Raw genomic sequence first — 28,000 nt, forward strand, 5'->3', positions numbered from 1 at the left:
GCGTCAAACAAATATACTCTGTTTTAGATTAGCTTCTTTTTTTTTACTAGAATCAATTCTGAAAGTCAGAAGCTAATTTCTCATGTGAATCAATTTTCAAACATGCATATAACCAGAATATAATTATATGTAGTCCTAGATCACCAGAAGAGTAGAAGAGATATTGAAAGAAATAGCTATAATTTTGCATTGCAATACAATTATATGTTTCTTTAATTCTAACAAAGCTACCAATAGAACCAACCCAGTAAAGTTTGTCTGAAGAACATAAGAATCATACATTAGTAATTTATACTCTCCATATTCAATATGCTAGTGTATCTTGTTGTTTTGTACAGAAAGTACAGTTATTATAATCTCCTATGTATAACATTTGAAATAATCTAAACAATAATAGAAGCCATGAATGAATGAAGCAATAGGTCTTTCTTGATGAGATTATGCAGAAAGAGAATCAGTGATTCTTCTACCAAGAAATTGGCGACGCAGAAGTGGATGTCAAGCTGCAAAATGAAAAGGAAATATCTGAGTAAATGAAGGAAGGAAAAAGGCATTAACAAGTTTGAATATCTTTCTATAATTGATTTTGAAGCAACAATCAATATAAGTTTCTAAAAATAGCTTCTAGCTGACAGAATTGATTCTGAGAAAAAAATAAGGTGATTGAAAATTATGAGTTTTGGTGAAGCTGCAATTTATGCAACTAGAAGCTAGAGCAATTGAGCAAAGCAAATCATATGAAAATTAGGGCTTACTCTAGAAGCTCTTTCCAGTAGGAACCACTAGTTTCATTGTCAATGAGGAAATTCTCCCAATCATCAAGGTTTGTATTAGAAGGTGACTCTGTGGATGTTTGAGCTGTGTTATAGCAATTGTCTATTTGGTTGAAGGTTCCCTCAACTAATGCAGGAAGTGATGATTTTTCTTCTTGTTTTTCACATGAAGTAGTGCTGCTAATTTTCTTGTTATGATCAAGAACTTGTGGATTATATGAACCCTGATCAACAAAATCTGCCCTTGATTTTGAAATATCCTGCTGAGAGGGGGACCCACTTTGTGCTTGAGAGCAGAAACCATTGTTTCCATATTCTTCACCACTCAAAACCAATGGCTCCTTAGCTTGAAGGGTATTTGTAAACACATTGAATGGGTTGAGGCTGGGAATTCCTGAGAGGTTATGAGGGTTCCCCATGTTCACAAGTGAATTGTTGCTACCCATAATTTGCATAAGATTTTGCAAAAGTTGCAACTTGGCTAGCTGAGTGATATCACCAAGAGGGTTATTGTTGCCCCAATTAGCATTTCCCATGTTTGTTGACATGCCAAGCAACTGTGAAAGAGTCATGAGGTGATTGAAATCAGTCCTTGGCTTGTGAGTTTCAGGGTCAATTCCCATCTTCAGAAGCTTCTTCCTTATGTGAGTGTTCCAGAAATTCTTGATCTCATTATCAGTTCTTCCTGGAAGATGGGCTGCAATCTTCGACCACCTAACACAAACATAAAAGTAATTAGCACATATTACTTATATCAATTAATTAAGCTGCACAACATTAATTCATGTCAACTAGTATCAATTTGTTTTGCCTCAACCAAATTTGACATTCAGTATCTTCTCACTGAAGTTTCTTTCAAGAATTGATTTTGCATTCAGAATCAATTATTTAAAAATGATTGTTGGGCATACAAAATTTTGCAGACATACATACGCATTAGCGTCAGTGTTTAACAACCACAAATGTTTTGGTGGTTAAAAACCCGTGCTAATGCGTAGGACTGGTGTATGTCCGCAAAATCTGTATGTCTTTACCAACTAAAACATGCATTAAAAGTAGGGAAGATATATATACTTGTTTCCAAGAACTGAATGAAGGTTGATGATGATTCGCTCCTCTTCTTCAGTGAATTTGCCTCTCTTGATATCTGGCCTGAGATAGTTAGTCCACCTTAGCCTGCAGCTCTTGCCGCACCTATTCAAACCGGCACGCTTTGGAAGTGTTCCCCAGTTGCCATGGCCATGCTTGTTGATATGATCAACCAGCTTCTCATCTTCTTCTGGTGTCCATGGCCCTTTCTTCACACCACTCTCGTTATCACAACACGGTGACCTCCCCATAATGCAGAACTTCCAACAGAAAGAATAATAGATAACAGATATTTAACAGAATTGTCTGCTCCAAAAGAAAAGCTATGTTAGGAACTTAGCATATGTAGCTCTTGATATATGTGGTTTTATAGGTGCAACTGTATACGCAAAATCAACAAGTGATGCAATTATTGTAATTTTTAATTACATTTAGTTAATTCAGGATCAAAAGTAGAAACACGTACTAGGCAAATGAGGCACACGCAACCTTGGCATATTTCAGCAAAGGAGGGAAAATTATTTGCAGAAAAATATTGATGCTATATGAAATTAATTGGGGATTAGGTAGCATAGGTGTCGTTTAATTAAGCAAGGCAAGTTCCATGAAATTCTTGTGGTGCCTATGTTACATGTGGTTTGAAAATCACATTGATTCATATAGGCATAATTCTACTTTAAAAGTTAGCTCAAGATGTGAGAATTGTCTTCTCATTTTATATACGCTTCACTAGTCATATCTCTAATCAAGTGAGACTTAACATTATGAATTGAGGTGAATGTGCTCATGTTAACTTAGTTAATGTGTCTAAACACACTTATAAATCATTAACATATTGTGGGGTTGACCAATTGGTTCAACTTTTAAGGATTTGCGATACAAACGAGACATGAAAGTAGAGGTTTTCTGAAGCATAACAGAGATATTGTATGAATGTACCTAGGATAATGGTGTGTGGCATGACGTATCTAGCGCCATGCATGACGGAGTTTAAAACTAGCTTTAGGTAATTACACATTAATACTTATCTGATTCATAGTTATTAAATAAGGTTTGAATGATAACTTAAGTGGTAAGAGTTGGAGTACATATGAACTACTGAGGGAAAGGTCCATGATTAAATTTCCGGAAAAAATTTTGACCGATAAAAAAATACCTATGGTTAGTTAGGTACATATATAAATCTGAGATGCTATTTTCCATATCCATGCTACATAGTTGATGTAGAAAATATTTTCAAACATACACCCAGATGATAATGTCCTCTGCAGTACATATTTTTCTGAATGACAGGGAAGGGAAAACTAAATAAAAATTTGAAAAATCTGAAATACGACATGTAAAAACAGCAGAAAGTGCATAAACTGCTCCCTTTGACATTGGAAATTCTCTGCGTATAGTGCAAGATGGTTTAATTTCCTTACCATAGAACATAGGATACTTAATTTCTTCACGCATAATAATATCTGATGAGGTACTGATTTTCTCATCAGTGTGCTCATCAGCTTTGTCCTTTCTTTTCATTTGCATGCATAGATCGAATGCATGGTGATGACCAATAAACTCACGTCTTGTTGATTAATACTTAATTCTAAAGCTTGAAGCAGTCTCCACCTGCTCCACACCCATGAATTGTCCTCATTGCAGGGTTCATCGCCTTTTTCATTCAAATTTCTCAGACGCCAGAACAGTGTTTCCTCATCAGGAGTTAGATACCTCCAAAGAAACTTTTTCGGAGACATTCAGATCAGTCAAATCTAACTTTGTTTACGTTGAGAATTCTGCAAGGTATTTCTTAATTAAGGGGGAAAATGAGAAGTCTTACATATAGTAGATTTAAAAGAAGAAAATGTTCAGCTGTGAAAAAACTCACATTGTTTTTCAAGTTTTGTGTAACTTATATACAGTGTACATCACTAATGTGGTGTATAAAAGTATATCTTATGTCTCCTTTAATTTCATGCCACAGCCGTACCGAAAGCCCCATGTACACACCTAGTCTTAGTCTTAAAGTGTTTAGTGAAAGTTATAGTGTCCTTCACTAGTATGATGTCTAATGTCATAAAAGTATATTTGTGCATCCTCCCATTCCACAACAATGAAGCTCATGTAGCTCATAGCCTTAAAAAATTTGGTTAAAAATGTAATGTCATTTCTTTTTATCAATAAATTTCTGCTTTCAAAAAAAAAAAAAATGTAATGTCATTCATTGATATATGGTGTCCAGTGTGGTGTATAAAAATATAAACCTCCTCTTATGCCATAGAAGTGAGAGCTCCACCCCACGATATTACTATGGATTCTTTTTGAAAAGCACACATAACTTTTGTTCCGGTCTAAATCTCCGGTTAGGGCTAAGCAATTAGGCAATAAAAGTAGAACAAGACAAAGTAACAAAATGAGTAAAATGTATTGGATCTCCCACCGCATGGGCGGTGTTTCCTTTATATATTATGAAGTTTTGACCCGTTCGGGTCATGGGTCGCCTGGCCCTATAGTACAAATTCGGTAAGCCCACATGACACAAATATTGTAAGCCCAATAACAGTACACAAGCCCACAAGACACCTAAGCTTAAAAGCCATTTTAAGGGGCAGCGTGTCTTTTAAGTAAGCCCACAATACAATACTCAAAGCCCTTTAACATATAAAGTCAGTAACGCTAAACTTAAGTAACTGTTACATGCAAAAAATGTCACATAATAAACAACATAAGCTTCGCCCTTGTAACCAGCAAAGGAAGCTTCGCCTTTTTCAGCGAACGAAAAGAAGCTTCGCCCTTATCGATTACTGAAATTACTCCACCTGCTCTCTCTTTTAAGATTCTAACTGAGATCTTTTCCTGTCACTTCACTGTCATATTCCTGCCATGATCACAGATAAGATATGCAAATATTTTGAAATTTGAAACCCCATGGTGAAACGACGCCTGACGTTTCCCAAAATTCACCTCCACTCAGCATTTAATTTCCACTGACATAACTCTTATCAAACGGCACAAAAGTAATAATTACCTATTCTCAACTCTATCACACGCAAACCCGTTCCCTTTCCCGAAACGTTTTCAAAGTAAAAATTAAAGGCCCCTAAAGAGACACGTTTCAAAGTTCATCGATTCGGCCTAAAGATGAATCGACGCGCCTGAAACCCACCAACACTATAAAACGTGACTCGAAATCCTTTTCTTACCATTCTCTACCTTCCCAACTTTTTAGTAACTTTCTCTATAATTCTAAACAATATTCACTGCCTTGCCTCGAGTACTTGAAGAATTTCTGGGAATTTCACCAGAAACGCTTCCCATCTCCTTCCAGATCTTATCACCTCTCGTCCTGGTAATCTCTTCTTCTCTCAAACTTTTACTCATCTTTTCAACTTTACTATCCTGTCTCTCCTGTTTAACTTAAAATCACTCCATCACTTCTCTAAGGATAAATAATTTTCCCCAAAACTTAGAACTTGTTCACCCAACCTACTTCACCATTTACACACAAAAACTCCTACTTGACAAACCCCATTTCTTCTTAATTTTCAGGAAACTTCGCTCTCAAAAATGGTTGCCAAAAATCCTCGTAAATCACCTAAGAAACGTAAAGAACTTCCAGTTGCTGACTCCCTATGGATCTCACGATCAATTGCTACTAGATACAGCGACTTCCACACTATTCCCAAAGTGATGGATTTGATAACCCAATATAATTTTAGGGCTGACGGTAATGATACACATTTAGATATAGTCGTCTACGCCCCTGATGAACCCTGTTGTTTCGGTGAACCTGACCCGAATGGGAAAAATCACACTTACCTCTTCAAAACCCTATTCCAAGACCTTGAATACAAACTTCTCCTTCCTGACTTTACCTGTTCCTGCTTAACCTTAATGAACATCGCCCCTACCCAGCTTTCTGCTAATGGTTGGGCTTACCTTCGAGCCTTTGAATTATTATGTGTCTGCCTAGGCATAATACCAACTTGCAAGAAGTTTTTCTACTTTTTCGAAACCTCCGGCATGAAGGTGAAGGGCGAATATGTTTCCCTATCCTCTGCCAGGGGGCGTGGGGTGTTTACTCTCTTTAGGAGTAATTTTAAACACTGGAAATCCAAATTTTTCAAAATAAAGGAAAACGAAGAAAGTAAAGATGTCTTCTACTTTGATGACGGAACCCCACGATTCCCTTTCTATTGGACTGATAAGCCCCAACTTATCCATAATATTCCCGAATCCTCTCTTAGCCCCGATGAGAAATATGAGGTTGATTTCTTATCCACAATTCATTTGAACCTTTATGATTTCTATGAAGCATTCAAGAAAAGAAACTTATCCTATTTTGTTGGTAAGAACATTTTTCTTCTTAATATGACTCACCCAAAAATTAATGCAAAACTCCTAACTGCTATTTTCTGCTTTTACATTTTGCAGCGAAGATGTCTCGCCTTTCTGAAGACGATATTCTCCGCTTCCGCCGCGAGCAACAGGCGTTGAAGAAAAAGCAATCTCCTGCCAAGTCCCTAACCGAACCTGAAGGGAGTCACTCTGAGACGGAGAAGAATCCCGCCCCAAAAAGAAGAAAGAAAAACCAAAGTTCGGAAAAGGCTGCTGAGAAAGCCACCATTCAAACTCCGCTGGAAAAATTCACAACCAAAGGGGCGAACCAATATGGTTCCTCAAGCGCTCCACCTCCCTCGTGGAAGAACGAACTGAAAGAATTCGAGGACATGACTTCAGAAGAAATTACTTCCTTATGGGATTCCCGCATCAACTTCAACTCTCTTGTGGAGACCAACCTTGTATTTGAAGCTGATAAGGAAAAGATGAGGAAAATTGGGCTTCAAGAAGCCTGCCAGGCCGTCATGACTAAAAGTTTGGAAATTGCTGCCATTTCCAAGATGATAGAAATTGAGTCCAGCCACTTTGATGGGCTTTCTAACGCTAAGAAGCTGGAAGATAGAGAAAAAGAAAATGAAAAGCTGAAGTCCACAATGAAGTTGTTGGAAAAATCTAACAAAGCCAACGAGAAGAAAGCCGCTGACCTGGCTTTAGAACTTGAAAAATTGAAAAAGACTGTGGAAGAAGGTGAAGCCTTACTGAAGGCGAAGGAAGAAGAAACACAAAAATTGAAGGAAGCGGCGAACTCCTTGGCCTCGGAAAAACAAATTTTGAACAAGACTGTTGATGATCTTACTGCCGAAACGGCATCTTTGAAAGCCTCCATTCTTTCCCAACTTGAGGCTGGCTTTAACAAAGCTAAGGAGCAAATCTTGTTCCTAAATCCTGACGTGCCTATCAAGACTGAAGGCGTTGATCCTTATGCTAGGATCATTGAAGGAAAATTAATCACGCCCAACTTTGATGATGAAGAAGAAGAAGAAGACAAGGAGAACAACAACAACAACAACAACAAAGAGGGCGAAGGGGAAAGCAATTGATCCTTCCCCAAGAAAAACTGAAATGATGTTTTGTTTCCGTTGGTCTTATACCAAACGGTTGACTTAGTTTCCTGCTTTTTATTTCCTGCATTTCCCGCTTTCAATTAAGTGTAACGCCCCCCTCTAGTATTAATGCAACAAAGCTTAAGTTTAAAATCTAAGTGTCACCCCTAGTCTACGCTTCAAAATTACTTATCTTCCTCTAAAATCCCCCATTCCTTCTTAAAAGGTAATAACTCAGTAATCTAACTCAAAAGTTATTGTGTTCTCTAAACTTAAAGTACTGCTGTAATCAGTATAAGAATATGAAAATAATGTACTGCGAAAATACCTTTCTTCTGGATTCGTTTATCCACGAAGGTGTTGATCTTAACAAGTTGTCTACCTTATGAAGAAGGCTTGACAAATTCTTACAAAACTCAAAGCCCTGGGCTTATCAAATTTTCTGTATCAAGAAAAAATTGATTTTTCTTTAACAACTATTCTTTGAATTCATAAGGCCTTTGTATTTTGAAGTGAATCAAAAATAAAAAGATCAGAAGCGCAATTTGTTCTGATATAGAAATTTGCTCGCTTGGAGACTTTGTGCTTAAGTTGGACAAGCTTAATCCAAGTTAAGGCTATGCTTATGAATTCGTGGCCAAACGCTCTAGTTTCAAGAGACTTACTCTTTCTCAATTGTCTGGAATCGCCCAATTGATAGACCTAAGTTGAAAAGTAACTTAAATGCTAACAAAGCACTCAAGAAATTTTTAAAGGTTATGCCTCATTAAAAACTCTCCCGCCTGGGGTAGAGAAAAGAGTACATACCTGTTTTTTCATTAAAATTTAACATCATGCCTCGTTAAAAACTCTCCCTAATGGGTAGAGAAAAGAGTGCATGCTACCAAGTCTTAATAGACAAACCACATAGTCTTGACACTTAAGCAAATACAGAAACCACAAACAATGAACACGACGACGTAGTCTTTGAACAGAATAAAAACACACTGAAACGAAACAAACAGAACACAACTTCAACTGTAGTAGTAGCGCAAGTGTTGTGCATTCCATGCCCTTGGAACCTTGCGCCCAGATAACTCCTCCAAGTGGTAAGCCCCTTGCCCTAAATCTCGCAGAATTCTGTATGGACCTTCCCAGTTAGGTGTCAGCTTTGAATCGGTTGGACTTTTTGCCTTTCTGCGTAATACCAAGTCACCCACTTTCATGCTCCTAGGCACCACTCGTGTATTATAACGCCTTTCTGACCTTTGTTTGACTGCAGCCTCCCTTAAACGAACTTCTGCTTTTACCTCATCTGCCAAGTTCAAGTCCACTAGAACATTTTCCCGATTCTGGTTTTCTTCATATGTAGCCACTCGAAAAGTCATGTCTTGTATTTCCACTGGAATCATTGCATCAACTCCGTAAGCAAGCTTGAAAGGTGTTTCTCCAGTAGTGGATTGGGGTGTTGTGTTGTAAGCCCAAACCACTGTGATCAATTCATCAGCCCATAATCCTTTTGCTTCGCCCAATCTCTTCTTCACACCATTCAAAATCACCTTGTTTGCTGCTTCAACCTGCCCATTAGATTGTGGGTGTTCCACTGAGGCGAACCTGTTTTCAATTCCCATCTCTGCACAAAAATCTCTGACCTTCTTGCTTGTAAACTGTGTTCCATTATCAGAAACAACGGTTGCTGGCACTCCAAACCTGCAGATTATCTTCCTCCAATAAAATTTTTTAACCTTCTCAGCTGTTATCTTCGCCATTGACTCTGCTTCAATCCACTTTGTGAAATAATCCACCGCCACCAAAACAAACTTGACTTGCGCTCCTGCTGGAGTGAATGGACCCAGAATATCTACGCCCCACATTGCAAATGGCCATGAAGAACTCATTGAACTTAAAACTTCAGGAGGTGCCCTGTGAAGATCAGCAAAAACTTGGCACTTTTCACATTTCTTAACATACTCCATACAATCGCCCTTTAAAGTTGGCCAATAAAATCCTGCCCTCAACACCTTCGAAGCCAAAGATCTTCCTCCTACATGACTGGCACAGACCCCCTCATGCACCTCAAACATAATCCTTTCTGCATCCTCTTTGCTAACACACCTTAACAACGGTACTCCTACGCCCCTCCTGTAAAGTTGTCCGCCCATCATAGTATAACGACTCGCCTCTCGTATTTGGTCCTTTGAAAACAGAGCTAAATCTGACCCATCCGCTTCTAGGCACATTCGAATTCTATCCATCCAATCTAATGCTGCTCCGCCCGTAACCACCATAACATCATCCTCCTTCACACTTGGACCCTTCAAAGTCTCTTGAATTACAGACTTGTTGTTACCTGGTTTCTTCGTGCTTGCAAGTTTGGATAATATGTCAGCCCTTGTATTTTCCTCCCTCGGAACATGATTTACTTGAAACTTGTCCATCTGCTTCAACAATTCTTGAACCTTTACTAAATACTTAGCCAACTGAACATCCTTCGCCTGATAATCTCCCTTTATCTGATTCGCCACAAGCTGAGAATCAGTTTTTATTACAATACAACGTACATTCATCTCCAAAGCAAGCCTCACCCCAGCTATTATTGCTTCATATTCTGCCTGATTGTTGCTCGCCTTGAAGTCAAACTTAAGAGATTGCTCTATAATTACTCCACCTGGTCCTTCCAAAACTATACCAGCTCCACTTCCTTTCAGATTTGATGACCCATCAACAGACAAGAACCATTCCACTTCTTCTGGTATTTTTTCTTCCGGAGACATCTCATTCACAAAATCTATCAAGCCCTGCGCCTTTATTTGTCCCTTCTTCTCAAATACTATACCAAATTCTGACAATTCGACCGCCCAAGAAACCATACGCCCTGCTAAATCAGGCTTTTGAAGTACTTGGCGCAAGGGAAAGTCAGTTTTGACTTTGATTTGAAAACCTTGAAAATAAGGCCTCAACTTTCGGGCGGTGATAATTAAAGCTAGTGCAGCTTTTTCTATTTTTTGATACCTTGTCTCAGCCCCTTGTAAAGCATGGCTCACAAAATATATAATTCTCAACCCCTCTTTACATTCTTGCAATAAGACAGAACTCACAGCATTATCTGATATGGAAATGAAAATTGACAACGGAATACCTGGAATTGGTTTTGACAATATGGGAGGCTTAGCTAGATGCTCCTTTAGAGTTTGGAAAGCCCGCTCGCACTCATCTGTCCATTGAAAAGCTTTGTTCTTCCTCAAACACTGAAAGAATGGAGCCGCCTTACTCCCTGAGCATGGTAAAAATCGTGATAAGGCCGCAATCCTTCCTGTTAACTTCTGTACTTCTTTCACCGATGTTGGGCTCTGCATTTCTAGAATTGCTTTGCATTTATCCGGATTAACTTCAATTCCCCTCCGAGTAATCATAAAGCCTAAAAATTTTCCACTCTGAATTCCAAAAGAGCATTTTTCCGGATTCAAACGCATGTTATGCTTCCTGATTTCTCCAAAAGCCTCAGCCAAATCCGTACAATGACCGCCCATTTCCTCTGACTTGACCACCATATCATCCACATAAATTTCCATGTTACGCCCCACTTGCTTTTCAAAGACTCTGTCCATCAATCGCTGATAAGTTGCTCCTGCATTCTTAAGCCCAAACGGCATGGTTTGATAACAATAATTCGCTTGGTTCGTCATAAATGCTGTTTTCTCTTCATCTGGCGCATACATTCGAATTTGATGATAGCCCGAGTACGCGTCCATCAAACTCAACATTCCAAATCCCGAAGCCCGATCCACCAACTTATCTATGTTCGGCAATGGATATGAATCCTTTGGACAATGCTTGTTTAAATCCGTATAATCTGTGCACATTCGCCATTTTCCATTACTCTTCTTGACCATGACAACGTTAGCCAACCAAGTAGGATACTTCACTTCCCTTATAAAACCTGCATCAATTAACTTATTAGTCTCTGTTTTCACCGCCAATGCTTTCTCTTCGCCCATTTTACGCTTCAACTGGGCGATCGGCTTCACTCCAGGGTTCAATGCCAATTTGTGGCAAATGAACTCTGGATCAATTCCTGGAAGATCTTGGGCGCTCCAAGCAAACAAGTCCATGTTCTCAGCTAACAATTGCACCAGTCTGCTTTCCTGGATTGGAGTTAAGTTTACCCCAACCTTCAAATTCCTTTCGCCCACCTTCACTGTCTTTGTTTCCTCTTCTGGAGTCACCTTAAAATCTGAAAAGCCCTCTCTTGGGTCCAAACTAACCTCATCTTGATCAACCTCAACTCCAAAAACTCTATGTCCCTCCTTCACTGCTCTTTTTCCCATGTGACCATACTGTTTAAAACTGTCAGAATAGCACTTCCTAGCAACCACCTGATCAGCCTTCAAAGCTCCAACTCCGCCCTTATCCAATGGATATTTAACTGTTAAATGCCTTGTTGAAATAATCGCCCCAAGCTTGTTAAGCGATGGTCTTCCAATAAGCACATTATACGGCGATGTGCACTGTACCACAAGAAACTTAATGGCAAAGGCTTTCTCATTTTTACCTTCACCAAACACAGTATTCAGCTCCACATATCCTCTAACAAATACTTTTTCACCAGAAAAACCAACTAATGCCCCATCATACGGTAACAAATCAGTTTCCGTAAGCCCTAACTTTTCAAATGCATCGCCATATATCAAATCTGCAGAACTCCCTTGATCCAACAGTACCCTCTCAATTTCGTAATCAGCAACTTTTAACATCACCACAATGGGATCATCTTCATGAGGTTGTACTCCCTCAAAATCTCTAACAGTGAATGTAATATCGGGCTGATTGACTCCCCAACTTCCCCAATCGTTTGTATAGACAGCATTAATGGAATGAACATACCTTTTCCTTGAAGAATTAGTCATACCTCCTCCTCGAAATCCCCCAAATATAGAATGAATGCGCCCTTTAGTTTCAGCGCCAGCTTGCTTCTTTGGTTCAGACTCTTCAATTTCCTTCCCTGTATCATCACGCTTCGTTGAGGTTCCAGCTCCCTCCGACTCCTTTCGCCCATCCAATTGACGCATGTAGCCTGCTTTTATTAATGCCTCAATCTCTTTCTTTAGGGTAAAACAATCATCTGTATTGTGTCCCGCGATTCGGTGGTACTCACACCACTTACTCCTGTCCACGTTGCCTGGTGGGCGTTTTGGTTGTTTAGGAAAACGAATTGTGTTCGCCTCCAGACACATGTGCAATGCTTCAGTTAAATTGACCGCGAGTGGAGTCGACCTGTCCTGTTGGTTTCTGGTCCACGTCATCGATCCATAACCACGATTTCCATAAGGCTGAGCACGATTGCGAAAATTAGAGCGGTTATCAAAACGACTTGAATTATTGTAACCTCTCTCTCCCTTTGTAACCGCTCCGCCCGAACGCTGATCATTAACCACCGCCTTTTTCGAATCTAACTGCTGTTGCTGGCCAGTTACCGCCGCACTTTTACGATTTCTCTTTATGCGATCACTTTGCTCCTCCCGAATGAAACCCTGTACCCTGCTTCGCAACTCCGCCATTGTCTCCACGGGCTTACGACTCAAACTGCTGTTCAAACTTCCTGATTGAAGACCCAATTCAAAAGCCGCAATGCAAATTTCGGGCATTTTATCCTCCAAATGCACGGACAATTGATTGAAACGCCCCATAAAGGATTGAAGGCTTTCATTATGCCTCTGTTGCAAATTAAACAAGGCTGCTGGAGTCACTTTCTGGGCGCGACTAGTTGAAAATTGGGACAAGAATTTCGCCGATAAATCCATGAACCCTGCAATTGAACGCGGTGGGAGCGTTGTAAACCAAGTCATTGCTGACTTCTTAAGAGTTGAAGGAAGCATTTTACACTTCAGAGCATCTGAAGCGCCCACAATAACCATCTTGGTGTTGAAATACACCAAATGATCCTTGGGGTCAGAATCTCCGTAGTAAGAATCAAGTACCAAAGTCTTCAAATTATCTGGAACAGTTGTGTTTGCAATGTCTTCTGTGAACGGTTGGAAATCTACCACCATCTCTGCCATTCTACGATCGCCCTCATGCAAGCCCCGATCTTGGTTGATCTCAGCAAGTTGAGTTTGCAGTTGTTGATTGTGTTGACGAAGATCAGTTAGATCCGCCATGATCTGTTGCAAAATGTCGGGCGGAACATTTTCATGGTTAACATGATTGTCCCTTCCGTTTGCTCCAGATCGATTCACCATTTTCAGTGAGTTTGAAGCCTAGGATTGAATTCCTCGGCCCCACGGTGGGCGCCAATGTTCCGGTCTAAATCTCCGGTTAGGGCTAAGCAATTAGGCAATAAAAGTAGAACAAGACAAAGTAACAAAATGAGTAAAAAGTATTGGATCTCCCACCGCATGGGCGGTGTTTCCTTTATATATTATGAAGTTTTGACCCGTTCGGGTCATGGGTCGCCTGGCCCTATAGTACAAATTCGGTAAGCCCACATGACACAAATATTGTAAGCCCAATAACAGTACAACTTTGATATCAGAGATGATGGTGCAATCTTGATTTATCGACAACCAACAACTTCCACATAAGGGAAGCGTGAAAATAAGAAAAGTCTCACACTGAATGAAAAAAAGTGTTTAATAATATAAAAGTGAAATGACTCATACACACACAACGTTAAAGTTTTGAGTAGGGGTGCTCATGGGTTTGGTTGGTTTAGATTTGAGGTAAAATAAAATTTTAATCTAGTTCAATTTTTTAAAATTTATCAGCAAAACCTAATATATATAACTGATCTGAGTAAAGTCATTGGTTTGGTCCAAGTCATTTTGATCGGGATCGCGACTAGGATCTTAAATCACAACGGATTGTGGTGGGATCCCGATATTTGGAGTTGGATTGTGGGATCCCGATCCGATCCCACGATCCTTTATTGACTTGGATTATAAGCTCTAAATAGAAAAACACGACTCACTTCATCCTCGAACCCTAAGGCCTTTTACAAACACGATTCACCCCACCAAGCCAACCCCTCATCACATGTGCAAGAATTCAGAGACACACCACCTAGCATTTAGATTAATTGACGAGAAATTATTCTAGTTTAAATAGAAGTCTTTAGTTTGAGTATTTCATGTGATAAATTTTACTTGACTCGAATAAACTGTTTCACTGGAAATATTGGTGTTTTAACCCAAAAAAATAATACAGGACACATATACATGTGTTTTTATTTTTATTTTTACTGAAAAATGCTTGACATATTGATCACGGTTTGATTTTGACCTCTCAAAAGTAATACATGGTCGAGGTTTTATATGATCTTCAAAGAGGAGTGACATCACAACCTAGATTTTGTCAATGGGCAAATATGAACTTGGTAAGATATGCCGGCAATGCAATTCTTCAACTTCTTACCTCATTAGCTTTCAATGTTTTTTACTCTTATTTGGATAACCAACCAGATATATAGTATATATAATATACTCAACATTACAAAAGTCAAAAGGCTTCATGGTAATATTGAAATTAAGGATCAATGAACCAATATAGAGTATATATCTAGACTCTACCAATACCAAACCCTTTTAAATTAAATGAGATTTATGAACCAATTAACTGATCAAACTTGGTTACCTCAAATGAGAAATGCCACATATGCATACGCTCGATCTGTTTGTCTCTTTCGACAGTAACAAATATCAACTTGAAGAGCATGGAAACATGGGATTAATACGTAACGTGTTTTCTTACGCATGAGAGGGAACATCCTCAAAAAAGTTACCTAGCTTAAAACGAAGGTTTGGTAGGTCTTAATTTGAATTAATTTAAAGAAATGCGTGTTTATGTGTATTATAAGTTCTAACGGTATATACCTAATATAAGAACAATGTCAATATATTATAAGTTAAGTAACTCTGATCTGGCAAATCTCTATTCTGTTTGTTCTCTTTTATTTCTCAATGTGCTTAAATTTTTGCACTTTAGTTGTGAGAAGGGCCTTGAAAAGTCAAACCACCACACATTAGTAGTGGCGAGGTACGTGTCTACTCGATCACTATCTAGGAATATAACTTAGAGTTCAACACAAATTAGATTAATATAATTCAATTGAATTTGATAATCACATGACATTGTTATCATTCACCATGTATACGTTCCTTCTTGGTTGCCTTGAAAAGTGTACCACCATGTATACGTTTCTAAATAAACAGTTATTCATTTCAATAAATTCAACCATTGTTTTTGAAGTTATTTTTATTCCTTTGGTAAAATTAACCATCCCGCATTCATTGATCAGTTTCTATCTACTGCTAAGTGTGCTGACCATAAAATGAAATAATAGTCTCATCACAATTGTAAAAATACTTTAGTCCAATAAAATTTCAGTCAGGTCCTTAACCTCACCATAAAAGTGAAAATTATAATGAAAAAATTACATTTAAAAATATTCTTTAAATAGATAGTATACAAATTGATTTTATTTAACCGTGCCTACGCACACTAGAGATGTCTGAATATGTTTTTTTCTTTCTTTCTTACTGAACAGTTAAAAATAAACTCAGAGACTACTAGTACTTTCGGATGAGAGCCGCCATATAGTTAGACGACTCTAGTCTCTAGCTATAGCCTATAGGGCTGAACAGCCGTCTTCACAATCACATTTTATAGGCACTTTGATTATTGATTATAGGCAATTGACTATAGACTAAAATGTCGTATGAAAAATGGTTAAAATAATAACCAGTTATTGTTGTGTGTCATCTACCCATTCGAAGCTGTCAAATATTTCAGATAAGATTTATTAGAACTTTGTCAAAAGTGAATGACTTGTTTTGACCAATTTGTGGTCTTTGATTAAAGTTTTGTGAATAGTACTCAATCTTGCACAAAAAAATTGTGTAAATGATAAAAAATTATTCACAAATCAATGTGAATTTAATATAAATACAAATAATGAAAGCTCATTATTATAAATAAAAAATAAAATTTATATAAACATTAGTTGAAGGATCCCAAATAATGTAGTTAATAATGATCAAACATTAAAAAAAACTTTTTTGTAGATAACATTTACTGTACTACTACATGTTTTTTTTCTTCACTATGCAAACTCAAATATTTCAAAACATTTTCTAGACATCACTCTAGACAAAGCAAGAAACAATTGTTTGTGTGTTGTATAAACAGGCATTGGAAGAAAAAGACGTATATTAGATAATGACCACCTCAACTCTTGTTAATCCTTATTGTAAAACTCATAAATTAACATATGAGAAATTCTCTTCTTTCAAAATCTGACTGGGAACCGCAAATCCAAATGTATCATATTCAAATATGAATGGAAACCTCACATAGGATAGCTACTTGAGTATTATCCCGCTAAGCACGAACCTTTTACGCACATAACATATGAGAAATTCTCTTCTTTCAAAATCTGACTGGGAACCGCAAATCCAAATGTATTATTCAAATATGAATGGAAACCTCACATAGGATAGCTACTTGAGTATTATCCCGCTAAGCACGAACCTTTTACGCACATAGCCATGGCTAAATTTTTTCTCTTTTTTCTTTTGTAGTCATAGAAGGAGATATAGATAGTGTGTCAAGACTTGGAAATCAAAATGTGTCAAGATTTTCCAATGTACAAAAAAAAAAGACTTGGAAATTCAGAACCTGACATTGAATGCATTTTTGGCCTATATGCAATAAATAAGACTGCAGATTCTTTTATTTTCGAGGCAAACGTTAACAACTTAACATGTATATCTTGAACAAATTTTCTACCCGCAAAAAAAAACATATAACTTAGAATTGGGATTATTTGGCCTCACATACATCATGCTCAGGTGGTAGAAGGTGAGCAGAAATTTAGAGGGAGATGGTAGGTTTGATATACCAAAAGGAGTTGAATAATATGATAGTCAAAATTAAATTATAATCTAGCATTCTAATTTGTTCGACTTTCAAATTTGTTGTGTCTTCACTGGACTTGCAAAGTTGGCCACTGCAATTTATTTGCTTGGTTGGATGGTATCATGGTACTGTCATCAATACATGAATGGTGACCGAAGACCAAACTCAACACATGCTACAAAGTTTCCTGAACCTTGAATACATTAATGTGACACAGTAGTGTTCATATGAGAGTCCCAATATAGCAGCAGTTCTAAAGCATGAAAATGATGCCGTTACCCATTTTTACAAGGGCTATAATCTTAAAGATCACTTAGGTTCTGCCAAATCCTGCATAGCATATCTACTAGACTACTACTGAACTTCATCATATTCGTATACAATAACTCAACTATGTTTTCAATGGTGGATATGATGTCAATATCAACACTTTTTATGCTCTTCAATGAATCGGATGATAATTTATGAATTTTAAGTTTAGTGCTAGTCAGGCAACTCTTTCTTGTATGCTATAACCAGAGGTGATATGCTAAATACAGAAAGCTATTTTACATGTTTATAATACGTTAACACTCACCTGCACATACATATATTTGAAATTATTCCGGTCTGACACCAGCTCCCAATCCACATCATTGATGAGGGTTGGAAGAACAAAAGAACATACAAAGTTACAGTATGAAAAACTTCATGTTTTTTTTGTCATGTCTTCCATCAATCTATGGTTGAGGCTGTTGTTGTTGAAGGCTAACTAGTTTAAAGTATGCTCCACTTTTATTCTCTACAAGACTTGAATGACTCCCTTGTTCAATTATCTTCCCATCCTGCAAAACTGAGATTTGGTCTGCATTCCTTATTGTGGATAGCCTATGCGCCACCATAACTGTTGTTCTGTTCTGCATCAACCTGTCGAGAGCTTGCTGCACCACGCGCTCCGACTCCACATCTAGCGCGCTAGTGGCTTCATCGAGAAGCAAGATCTCAGGGTTCTTCAAAACAGCTCTGGCAATGGCTACCCTTTGTTTCTGGCCACCAGATAGTTGCACCCCTCGTTCCCCTACTTTAGTAGAGTAACCATCTGGAAGAGCACTGATGAAGTTATGAGCATTGGCAAGCTTAGCTGCTTCAATTACTTCTGAATCAGAAGCGCCTTCCTTCCCATAAAGAATATTTTCATATATTGATGTTGCAAACAGAGCAGGTTCTTGTTGTACAAGACCAATATGTTTCCTCAGAGATTTCAAATTAAGTCTCGTTATGTCTTTTCCTGTAACAATTTGATCCATCATTGTTAGAAAAATTTGCATCTTATGGTACTAGTGTAGCACATAATTACTTTTGAGTGTGTTTGGGTAAACAACTTACTTAAACGCTTGCTTATAGCAATAAGCATTTATTACATAATCGCCTATTCATAAGCTAATTTGAGAAACTTATTGAAATAAGCTCAAAATAGGTTATAGGTATGTATAAACGCTTGTCCACAAGCTAAGTAGCTTAAGAAAATTGGCTCAAAACAGCTTATAGGCAGGTTATAAGCTATTTACATAAGCTCTCCCAAATATTTATAAGCTATTTACATAAGTTCTCCCAAATATTTGCATTAGCGCTTATACCATAAGATAAGCTCAAATAAACAGAGCCTTTATGGCACCCGTGCATGTAGTCAATAAACCTTCTCTAGTGTCATTGACTTGTGCATGCAAATATGTGTTGAGCTTAACTCATTTTACTTCTTAAAAACTTCTAAAACTCCCTTTTGCACTAGTAATGGACTGAATAGATAAAATATTGATAGTGAAAACAACTTACCATCAATTAACACCTTCCCTGATGTTGGATCGTAAAATCTGAGTATAAGGGAGATTATAGAGCTTTTACCGGAACCACTTTGCCCCACTATGGCTATACTCTTCCCTGCAGGAACTCTTAAACTAAAATCCTTGAAAATTATCACATCTGGCCTTGAAGGGTAGCTGAAATTGATTCTTTTGAGCTCAATTGTTCCCTCAACAGTCTTCAACTCTTCTCCAGTGTCACCTGTTATTCCTGACTTTCTATCCATCACTTCAAAAACTGATGCAACCATTTGATTCCCTTTCAAAAGGTCTGGGGCCAGTGCCAAAGTCTCCCCCATAGCCAGTGCAGTTACAATCAAAACCATAAATGACTTCATTACTGATTTAAAGCTAGCAAGCTCCTTTCCCATCAAAACAGATCCATACCTGCACAAGGTATAAACATCTCAACCACCATTTGGTGTGACATTTATCTTATAACAAATTAAAGAATGAAGTTAAAGCATATATACCACAAGGCAAGGCCATAAGATGAGAAAATAAAGAACTGGGAAATGCCATAGAATATGCCAGCAATTTGGCCCCGCTGAAATGAACGTCTGGAAGGACCTTCAAGCTCATTAGCATAAAGGTCAAGGATCTTTTCTTCAGAGCAAAATGCAGCAACAGTGCGCATGTTGCTCACAGCCTCCCCAGCAAGCATGTTGGCTTTTAGATATGCTTTGCTCAAGTTGCCACCATAGCCTTTCATGAAAATTTTCTGAAATGATGGAGGGTATTAACTATTAAGACACAAACAAGTATGCTAATTTATAATTTTGAAATATAGAAGAAGGAACCTCACCTCACTGATGTGACCACTGATGACCAAAGGATAAGTGGCTATGACAACAAGTGTTATTCTCCAGTTCAAGATGAAGGCAATAATAAATGAAGCAACAACCAGACCAACATTTTGTAACAGAATTGTAGAGCGATCAACAACTATAGTCCGTAATAAAGTTGCATCACTCTCTAAACGTGATGAAAGCATAGAACTTGTGTTGTTTGTATCATCAAACCAGCCAATCTCATTCTTCAGAATAGCTGCAGCCAGATAAATAAGGCAATTTAAGTGAAACAGGCATTATCATCAAATTTAAGCCTGTGATAATTATGTTGTTTTTAAGCATTACATACATTGGAAGTAAAAATGACAATGTATTGAAAATGCAATGCACCTTTATAACAGAATTCATCAGAAAATGGATTGATCAATAGTATTGATTAAACATTACTCAAACCTTAAAAATGTGTAAAACAGCACACACATCCATATTTACAAATCACATCAGATTTTATTTTTCTGATATAATGTTGTGTGAAATTGATAGGTGCAAGAATCATGAAAGGAACCGTTTCATACAAAGACAATAAGATGAGTGATAGAGAAAGTAATAAGTTTATCAAAATTACCCGCAAACATCATTTCTCTCACACGAAGAGTGAGTCGCTCGCCCATGATTCCAAAAGAAAGATGTTCAATGGCATGAACGGTGATAGTTATCACTGCTGCTGCAACGAAGAGAAAACAAATTTTTTTGACTTCATGACGTGTTGTATCCCAGTCCATATAGTATGATACAAGTGCGTGAGAGATTCCAAGGGCAAAAAGCGGCATCTGTGCTCCAGCAACAAATGCACATAACGTTCCAAAAACCCCATAAAACCAGTCAGGACCAACCATAGAATATAGTCTTGCTACTGAAACATGCTTTGAATTGCTTCCCTTTTCTGCTTCAACCTTGCCAATAGATTCTTTGTCTGATCGAAAACTACCACCTAAGCTTGCTGTTGCTGTTGTGCGGGATAATTGTCTTGAGTAGGTTATGCTGAAATTACAAGTAAATGCTAATTGGTATGTGTTCCTATAACATATATAAAAGGTGATAGATAAAATAGTCTACAAACACTTTCAATTCCGAACTTCAGCTGCAAAAGAAGCTTGAATTTCCTATATCAGGTTTCTCCATTACAGCCACTTCAGTCAACAAAAATTTTAGATAGAGAAATGTTTCATTTTTCTAACAACACTATCAATGGATGGATATTAATACCTCATATGATGACAAAATAACTTGACATGACTAAATCTCAGAAGTAATATCATTTCATCTAATTACAGTTCATTAATGGCAATTGCAAATGTTACAACTTCTAAGTGACCCATTGAGAATGAAGTACCTTGATTGCCGTCCCAAGCTAGGATCATCCAAGGGGAGGCTTTGCACAGAAGTTGACTCCTGGAGTTGAACAAGAGATGCATATACACTACTTGGGTTAGAAATGAGCCCTTCATGGTTACCAGTTTCAACAATCCTCCCACCCTGTACAACAGCAATCATATCTGCATTTCTAATGGTAGAAAGTCTATGTGCCACTATCACAGTTGTTCTACCAACCATGACACGATCAAGAGCCTCCTGTACACTATTCTCAGACTCAGCATCCAGAGCACTGGTTGCTTCATCCAACAAAAGGATTGAGGGATTCTTCACAATGGCACGAGATATCGCAATCCTTTGCTTCTGCCCACCTGATAGTTGTATCCCTCTCTCACCAACCTGAAATACAAATTAAGTATAGCCTCTTAAAGAATGCCCATCCTATGTTTCTTTGTTATAGAAGCTATTTTTCAGCAGTAGTTTGACAAATTATGAGCTGGACACACTTATCACTTATCATCATACAGTATTATCAAAATGCTATTTTTACATTCTAGTATGAAAACCCAGGTTTTTTCAAAGAAGTGACGTCTTAGCTGCCTGCAGGATTTTCTTCAAATAGACAACTTATGAATATTTATCTTCAACTGTTTGCAATCCTGTCAAACCATTGTTGCAATTACAGCAATAGGAATGAAGTACAACCATTTATATAACATGTATGATCATCATGATTAAAATATATCAACACATATTTTGGAATTTATTTGGATGTTGTTTTTATATCAAAAATCTAAATGATGCAGAGATCAAACATCTTACCTGAGTTTCTAGTCTTTCAGGAAGATTGTTAATGAAAGACTGAGCATCTGAAAGCTTAACAGCACGTTTTAGCTCTTCTAGAGTGGCATTATCTTTTCCATACAGTATGTTTTCCTTGATGCTTGTAGCAAAAAGGGCAGGTTCTTGGTTAACTAGCCCAATTTGCTGCCTAAGCCATTTGAGATCAAGGTCCCTGATATCATTTCCATCTAATAGTATATCACCAGAAAGGGGTTCATAAAACCGTTCAATTAATGATATGACAGTGCTCTTTCCAGAACCACTACCTCCCACAAGAGCTACAATTTTCCCTGAAGGAATGTCAAGACAGAGTTTGTTTAAGATTTCTACATCCGGACGAGATGGGTAACTGAAACAGACATCCTTAAACTGGATATGCCCCTCCAATTTGCTTAATTTTCGACCAATTTTTGAGCTTTTTTTGCTTAATGTGTCCCTCTCTATCATCTTAAAAATGGGATAAGCTGCTGCCTTTGCTCGTATAAATGCAGAGATATCTGGAGCAGCCTGCCCAAGTGACCTGAGAAACAAAATATACATTCCTTTGTTTAGAAAAGACAATATGTACACAAAATATAACAGATAAAATACCGAAGTGCTATGGTAGGATTTTCCTTACTCTCCTATACTACAACTAATGCATTAAACAATGTCCATTACAGAGTGATAAAGTAAAAATCCATTATTAAGAATCGGCATGGAAATGTTATGCAATTTATTGAAGAAGGAAAAAAAAAATAGGACTAAAAGCAGGAGTTGTAGCAGTAGGATATGTGATTTGGACCACATATTGATTTGGTTTCTACACTTCATATTATAAAACTAGCTATGTATTTGAATGACAATTTTAAAAATGTTGCAGTGTCACCAAAGAAGGTAATAATATTACACTATTTAATTTTTGAACATAATAATGAAGAAGTATTACTATTATCTGCTGATTCTGCTCTAACAGCATGCATTATAAAACACAATAAAATGATCAGGACCCAACATAACAATAGTTAACAAGGGCTTACAGGCCAGAGATGACAACATTGAGCATGGTGGTGAAAGACTCTCCCCCATTGGCAATATTCTTGTGAACAACAATGCTAGTGAACCAAACAAGCAAAGACCAAGATAGGAAAAGGACACAATGCATTGAGCCTAGTCCCAGACCCTTAGCTAAACCTGCTTTTCTACCATTGACGTAAGTTTTCATGAGAGCCTCTTTATACGATTTCACTGCTCTTTCTTCTCCTGCAAATGCTTGTACAGTTCTAACATTGCCTATCACCTGAAACCAAACAATGACAAATTCAAACCACATTTGATTATTTTCAAACAAGCAAAATGGTTTTATATTATTATTTCTAACACGCCCCTCACGCAAGAGGGCACTTGGGCTTGAAGCGTGGACAATGTACAAGTGCTGAAATTCCACGTTTTTATTAGAATAATGAGAGTTGCAAGGATCGAACTGTGGTCATAGAATCTCTGATACCATGTTAAACAACCAATTATCTCAAAAGTTTAAGTTGTTGGGTATGGTCACATGAATAGTTTTATATTTCGAACAATTATGTACAGGAAAAAATATAGAAGATACTACTAGGTTTCATTCAAGCATTTTGTCAAACATGAGAGGGACAGAACAATAGCTAACTTTACCTCTTCAGCAATTTCACCAGCTCTAACATAAGCTTTTCGAACTTCTGCAATGAGACCAATTGTGACATATGCATAAAGACCTCCAGCAAGAGCAATCAAAGGCACAATTGAAAGTGTCACTAAACTAATCTGCCACACTCTGACAAATCCAATAGTAAACCCCGCTATGAATCGGCTTATGTAGTGCAAGAAGTTCCCTACCTGTAAAATCCATTAATCTTTATAACTATGATCCATCTTAACCATTAGAGAAGAATTAATTAACAAAATCATTGCATGATCAAAATTATTTAATAGCCACCGGTATGAGAATTTCATGCCAGACATTTCAGATTTGGGCAAGGAGAACAAAACTGATCAAAATACAAAACAGGGTTCTCGCAGCAAGCGCCCTGATCCAGGTGACGCTCAGGTTCTGGCACCCGGAGCCTATGGAATCGCGATCTAGGCGGCGAGATGCGGGTTGAGAATGGACGAGAATAGTTATTGCAAGAGAAGAGGCCAAGGGCGTGAATGGTGGCGGCGGGGCTAAGGAACCGTGCCAGTAATCACGAGGACTCAGAGCTAAGCGAGGGTCTCCTTTCATGGACGGTGCGGGTGTAGAAGATGAGCTTGAGTGGCGGTTGGGTCCGGTGATCGGATCTTAGCATCTTGGAATATTTTTCAATTAAATGGCCAGGATTTAATGGATGATAAAAGGGCAAAAATGTAAATGAGAAACTCATCTTTCCCAACCAATCTTTACTGACCCTGACCACCACAGGAAGAACGCATAAACCACCAAGGCAAGAACCCAGCACCACCTTCCAGCCACCGTGACCCTAACCGCAGCAGTACGAGGTTCTTCGCCTCCATCAACCTTGTCATATACCCCATCATAACCTCACTTCCCAACCTCTGTACCAAAGCCATGTGTTTCTGTTTTGCGAGGTTGAAACTTGAAATTGATGTTAAGTTTATGCAAAAACTGTTTTAACCCATGAAGCTTAGTTGATCTTTACAGAGTAATGTTGCAGAGTTTGTCCTGTTCGTTTTTTTTTGCTGGGTTCTTGCTGCTCTCAAGTGTTATTTGGATTGTGCTTTCATTTAGTAAGAGTTTTGAGATAACGTTATGAGTATTGGTTCCTGCATAGAGTTGTTATGAAATCGACATAGTGATAGTGGGTTAATTTTGAACAAGAGGGTTGCAATTCAATTATAAGAGTTTTGGGGTTAGAGAAAACAAAGAGTCCATGAGAGGGTGCTGTTGGGGATGATTGAAGTGAGAGGGAGAAGGAGAGAAGGGGAAAAAGTCTAAAAGCCCCTGAATGTAAAGTCTAAAATGCCCATGGAGCACCGGTGGACCAAAAAGAAAATTGCCCACCACCAATTTTTGAAGGAATGCGGTGAGTGCAGGATTTGATTGTCAGAAAATTTAAAGACTTGAAATGTTTTTTATCGGTGACTGTGATGTTTACGTGATTGGAGAGCGGTGACTGTTACCGGTGGTAGCCATTATTGCATCCATGGAGGCACAGCGGAAAAAGCGGCAAAGATCTTGAAAATGAATGCTACTACTACCATACCATGCCATCCCACCGAAGTTATAAATACTACTGATACCGCTAAGTTAGACTCTCATGGTGATGGTGGTGGTGTCAGAACTCAGAAATACTAGCAAACTTTACTTTTTGCCTCGAGTCCACGAAACATAACAACAACAGAGAGAAACGAAGCATGCATGCATAACAACACGAGTCCATGAAGCAGAACAAGGTGTCAATGGTTATGGTAGTATTAAATTTTTTCAACTACTTGGAACCAGACTGGTCAACTCACTCCTCAACCTGAAGCTATGTTCAATCGTTGGACTTTGGACTGCCAATAATACAACAATCTGTGCAAGTTTCTCCATTTATTACAACATGTTTTTTTTGTTACACTTGGAAAACCTCCATTCATTACTTATTAGTGCAAGCTTAGTTAGATTTTTTCATAGACAATCCACAAGCCAATTCAATGCACCTATGGATTAAAATGAATTTTTTAAGTCAATGAGGGAACATGGACCCCAAAATATGTTAATGAGACAGCAATATTTAACTCCGAACCACTTACTTCAAAGTCAATGAATTAAGTATATCCCAAAATCTTGCTTTTTTTAGGTAAAGCTAGGTACATGAAGAATTAATTGCTTCTGAATAATAAATATTATGTTTTGTGAGTGAGTTTGACACTAAAAATAATTCTTGATGAAAATAAATTTTTTACCTCACTTCTGTGTTATATTCACCACAACCATACTTTTACTAAAAGAAAAATACAAACAAACAACTTATTATAACAGAGAACTTTTTTTTGTTATAAAAATTTCTGTGTCATAAAAAATTAATACAATGTTAGTTACTATTTTATTAATTATAGTCATATTCTATACTTAGTTAATCAATAAAGAAGAAAATTATGAAAATTGCAAATGCCACCCAATGTCCCTAAACACATGTTAAGGAATAAAAAATATTGAAAAGTGAAGCTTTTGAAACTATTAGTGTATTGAATATTATGATTTCTAATAAAAAGTTGTTTCTTATTCCTCTTTTTTATACATCGGAAAATGAAAATGTGATATTTCTTATTCCTCTAACAAGGTAGTACTAATTAGCATGACTTAAAAAATAACAAATTAAATAGATTAAAATATTAGGATGTTTAATGATTTAATGTTAAATTAAATTTACTGGATTTAGTAATAAAAAGATTAAAAAATTAAAAACAGTTTTGATATAAAATATGTTTATTTCTTATAAAAAAAGTAAATATATATTACATTTTTAAAAGACTAAAAAAATGGAGGAATGAATGTATGTATGTGTACCTTCTCTGATAGCGCATCTTGAACAATGATGATGTCACTTGTAATGGCCGAAATTACCTCCCCAGTTGATGCCTCTGTATCAAATAAGCTTATATCTTGATTCAACATGGCCCTTAAATACGCCATTCTCATCTTTGCTGCTTGACGCTCACCGGTATGCATCCAACAAGCCACCTCTATAGAATATTCAATCCAACAATTTTAATTATTAAGCTTAAGAATTCAATCAATCAATTGAGATTAATTAGAGTAGTGATTTCAATTTCACTTCCATACCTATCCAAGACGAGAACAAAATTGCTATACTTAGATAGACAAAATCCAACGAGTACTGCAAAATTGCAAACAACCAATACATCAATCAAAACTTGCAGCTAAATAAAGAAGAATACGATTATGAAATTGAGCCCAATATTATTATTTGATTACTTAATACATTTTGTTACCCAAAAAGGTTATTTAGGGAGGAATCAAATCAATAAGAGCTGAATAATTTTAAATTGTTGTTACAAGTGATTTTCATTTCCATAAAATCAATTTGACAATCAGCAGTAAAAGTCTCCCTGAGTTCTGATTATAGAATCAATTGTACTATTATAGAATCAATTGTACTATTATAAAATTAATGGTAGAAGAATTTTCAAAAATGTTTCCTATCAATTTTATTTATCCATATCAACAATCGGCCAATAATGTGACCGCAATTGCAATTTAAAAACCTTCACCCAATGAATGGTTCAAGCAGGTAGGAAGAAGACAAGGGAGGAAGTTGTTAGTTACAAATTACCTTGGCAACTTTGTGAGAAGCTTCCTTGGGGAAAAGATAAGCCAAGCCAATGACATTAATCAACTTCCCAAAGAAGATGAAGAAAACAGGAACAGAAGCACCATGAATACACGCCCCAACAGATCCAATAGCCATTAACACCCAATCATAAGAGTCAGCAAAGGAGAACAGCTTTAAGAATGGAACCTTGTGCTCCATTTTTGTCTCTCCTTCCTTAACAACAACATCTGCCACGGCCGCCGAGTCACCGGAGAAGGTACCCCGGTCTGACATTTTGGCCTGAAAAAAGAGAGAAAATGAAAGAACAATCTAATAAAGTGAAGTGAACCTGCAACTGAAATAGAATGTACTAACGTAGTATCAAAATTAAGCAAGGAGAAATAGAAGGTAAGTGAGAAGTTAAGAGAAAAAGAAAAAGAGGTGGGTACGTTGTGATTGTGATTGGATTTGAAGAAGCTAGCTAGAGAGTGGGGAGGGTAGAGGGAATGGGGTAGGAAGTAGTAGTGGATGTGTCATAATATACGGTAGAAAAAAGAAGATGGGATATTTATTGTAAGCTAGCATCGATTGAAAGAAAGAAGGGTTCATTAATTATTCTTAAGCTGAGTGTAGTAATGATAAATAAGCTTAATAAAACTGGTTTGTTAGATTGTTTTTGCGGTTATGGAGCTTTCATTA

The 28,000-nt window shown here is 37.4% G+C and overlaps 2 protein-coding genes across 3 annotated transcripts; both read right to left on the reverse strand.

The window, feature by feature from the left end:
• Positions 1–228: 228 nt before the first annotated feature.
• On the reverse strand, positions 229–2,206 carry LOC130740156 (transcription factor MYB39-like). The gene is made up of 3 exons (XM_057592664.1): positions 1,848–2,206; positions 756–1,487; positions 229–503 (listed from the first exon to the last, which is right to left on the reverse strand). The coding sequence occupies exons 1-3, from the start codon at positions 2,111–2,113 to the stop codon at positions 467–469; spliced, it is 1,035 nt and encodes a 344-aa protein (XP_057448647.1). The 5' UTR covers positions 2,114–2,206; the 3' UTR covers positions 229–466.
• Positions 2,207–17,666: 15,460 nt separating this feature from the next.
• Positions 17,667–27,901, reverse strand: LOC130740157 (ABC transporter B family member 2-like). 2 transcript variants are annotated; one of them, XM_057592665.1, is made up of 13 exons: positions 27,751–27,901; positions 27,323–27,601; positions 26,812–26,866; positions 26,536–26,711; positions 23,682–23,882; positions 23,048–23,307; positions 22,008–22,548; positions 21,205–21,584; positions 20,437–20,852; positions 19,826–20,067; positions 19,494–19,741; positions 18,995–19,407; positions 17,667–18,449 (listed from the first exon to the last, which is right to left on the reverse strand). In XM_057592665.1, exons 2-13 carry the CDS (start codon positions 27,593–27,595, stop codon positions 17,902–17,904), a joined length of 3,753 nt encoding a protein of 1,250 aa, XP_057448648.1. In that variant the 5' UTR covers positions 27,596–27,601; positions 27,751–27,901; the 3' UTR covers positions 17,667–17,901. The 2 variants fall into 2 exon arrangements, with proteins under 2 accessions (XP_057448648.1, XP_057448649.1); XM_057592666.1 differs by having other exon boundaries at positions 27,677–27,797.
• Between the last annotated feature and the right edge of the window lie 99 nt (positions 27,902–28,000).

The sequence above is a fragment of the Lotus japonicus genome, chromosome 2 (assembly GCF_012489685.1).
Source record: "Lotus japonicus ecotype B-129 chromosome 2, LjGifu_v1.2".
Lineage (NCBI taxonomy): Eukaryota > Viridiplantae > Streptophyta > Magnoliopsida > Fabales > Fabaceae > Lotus > Lotus japonicus.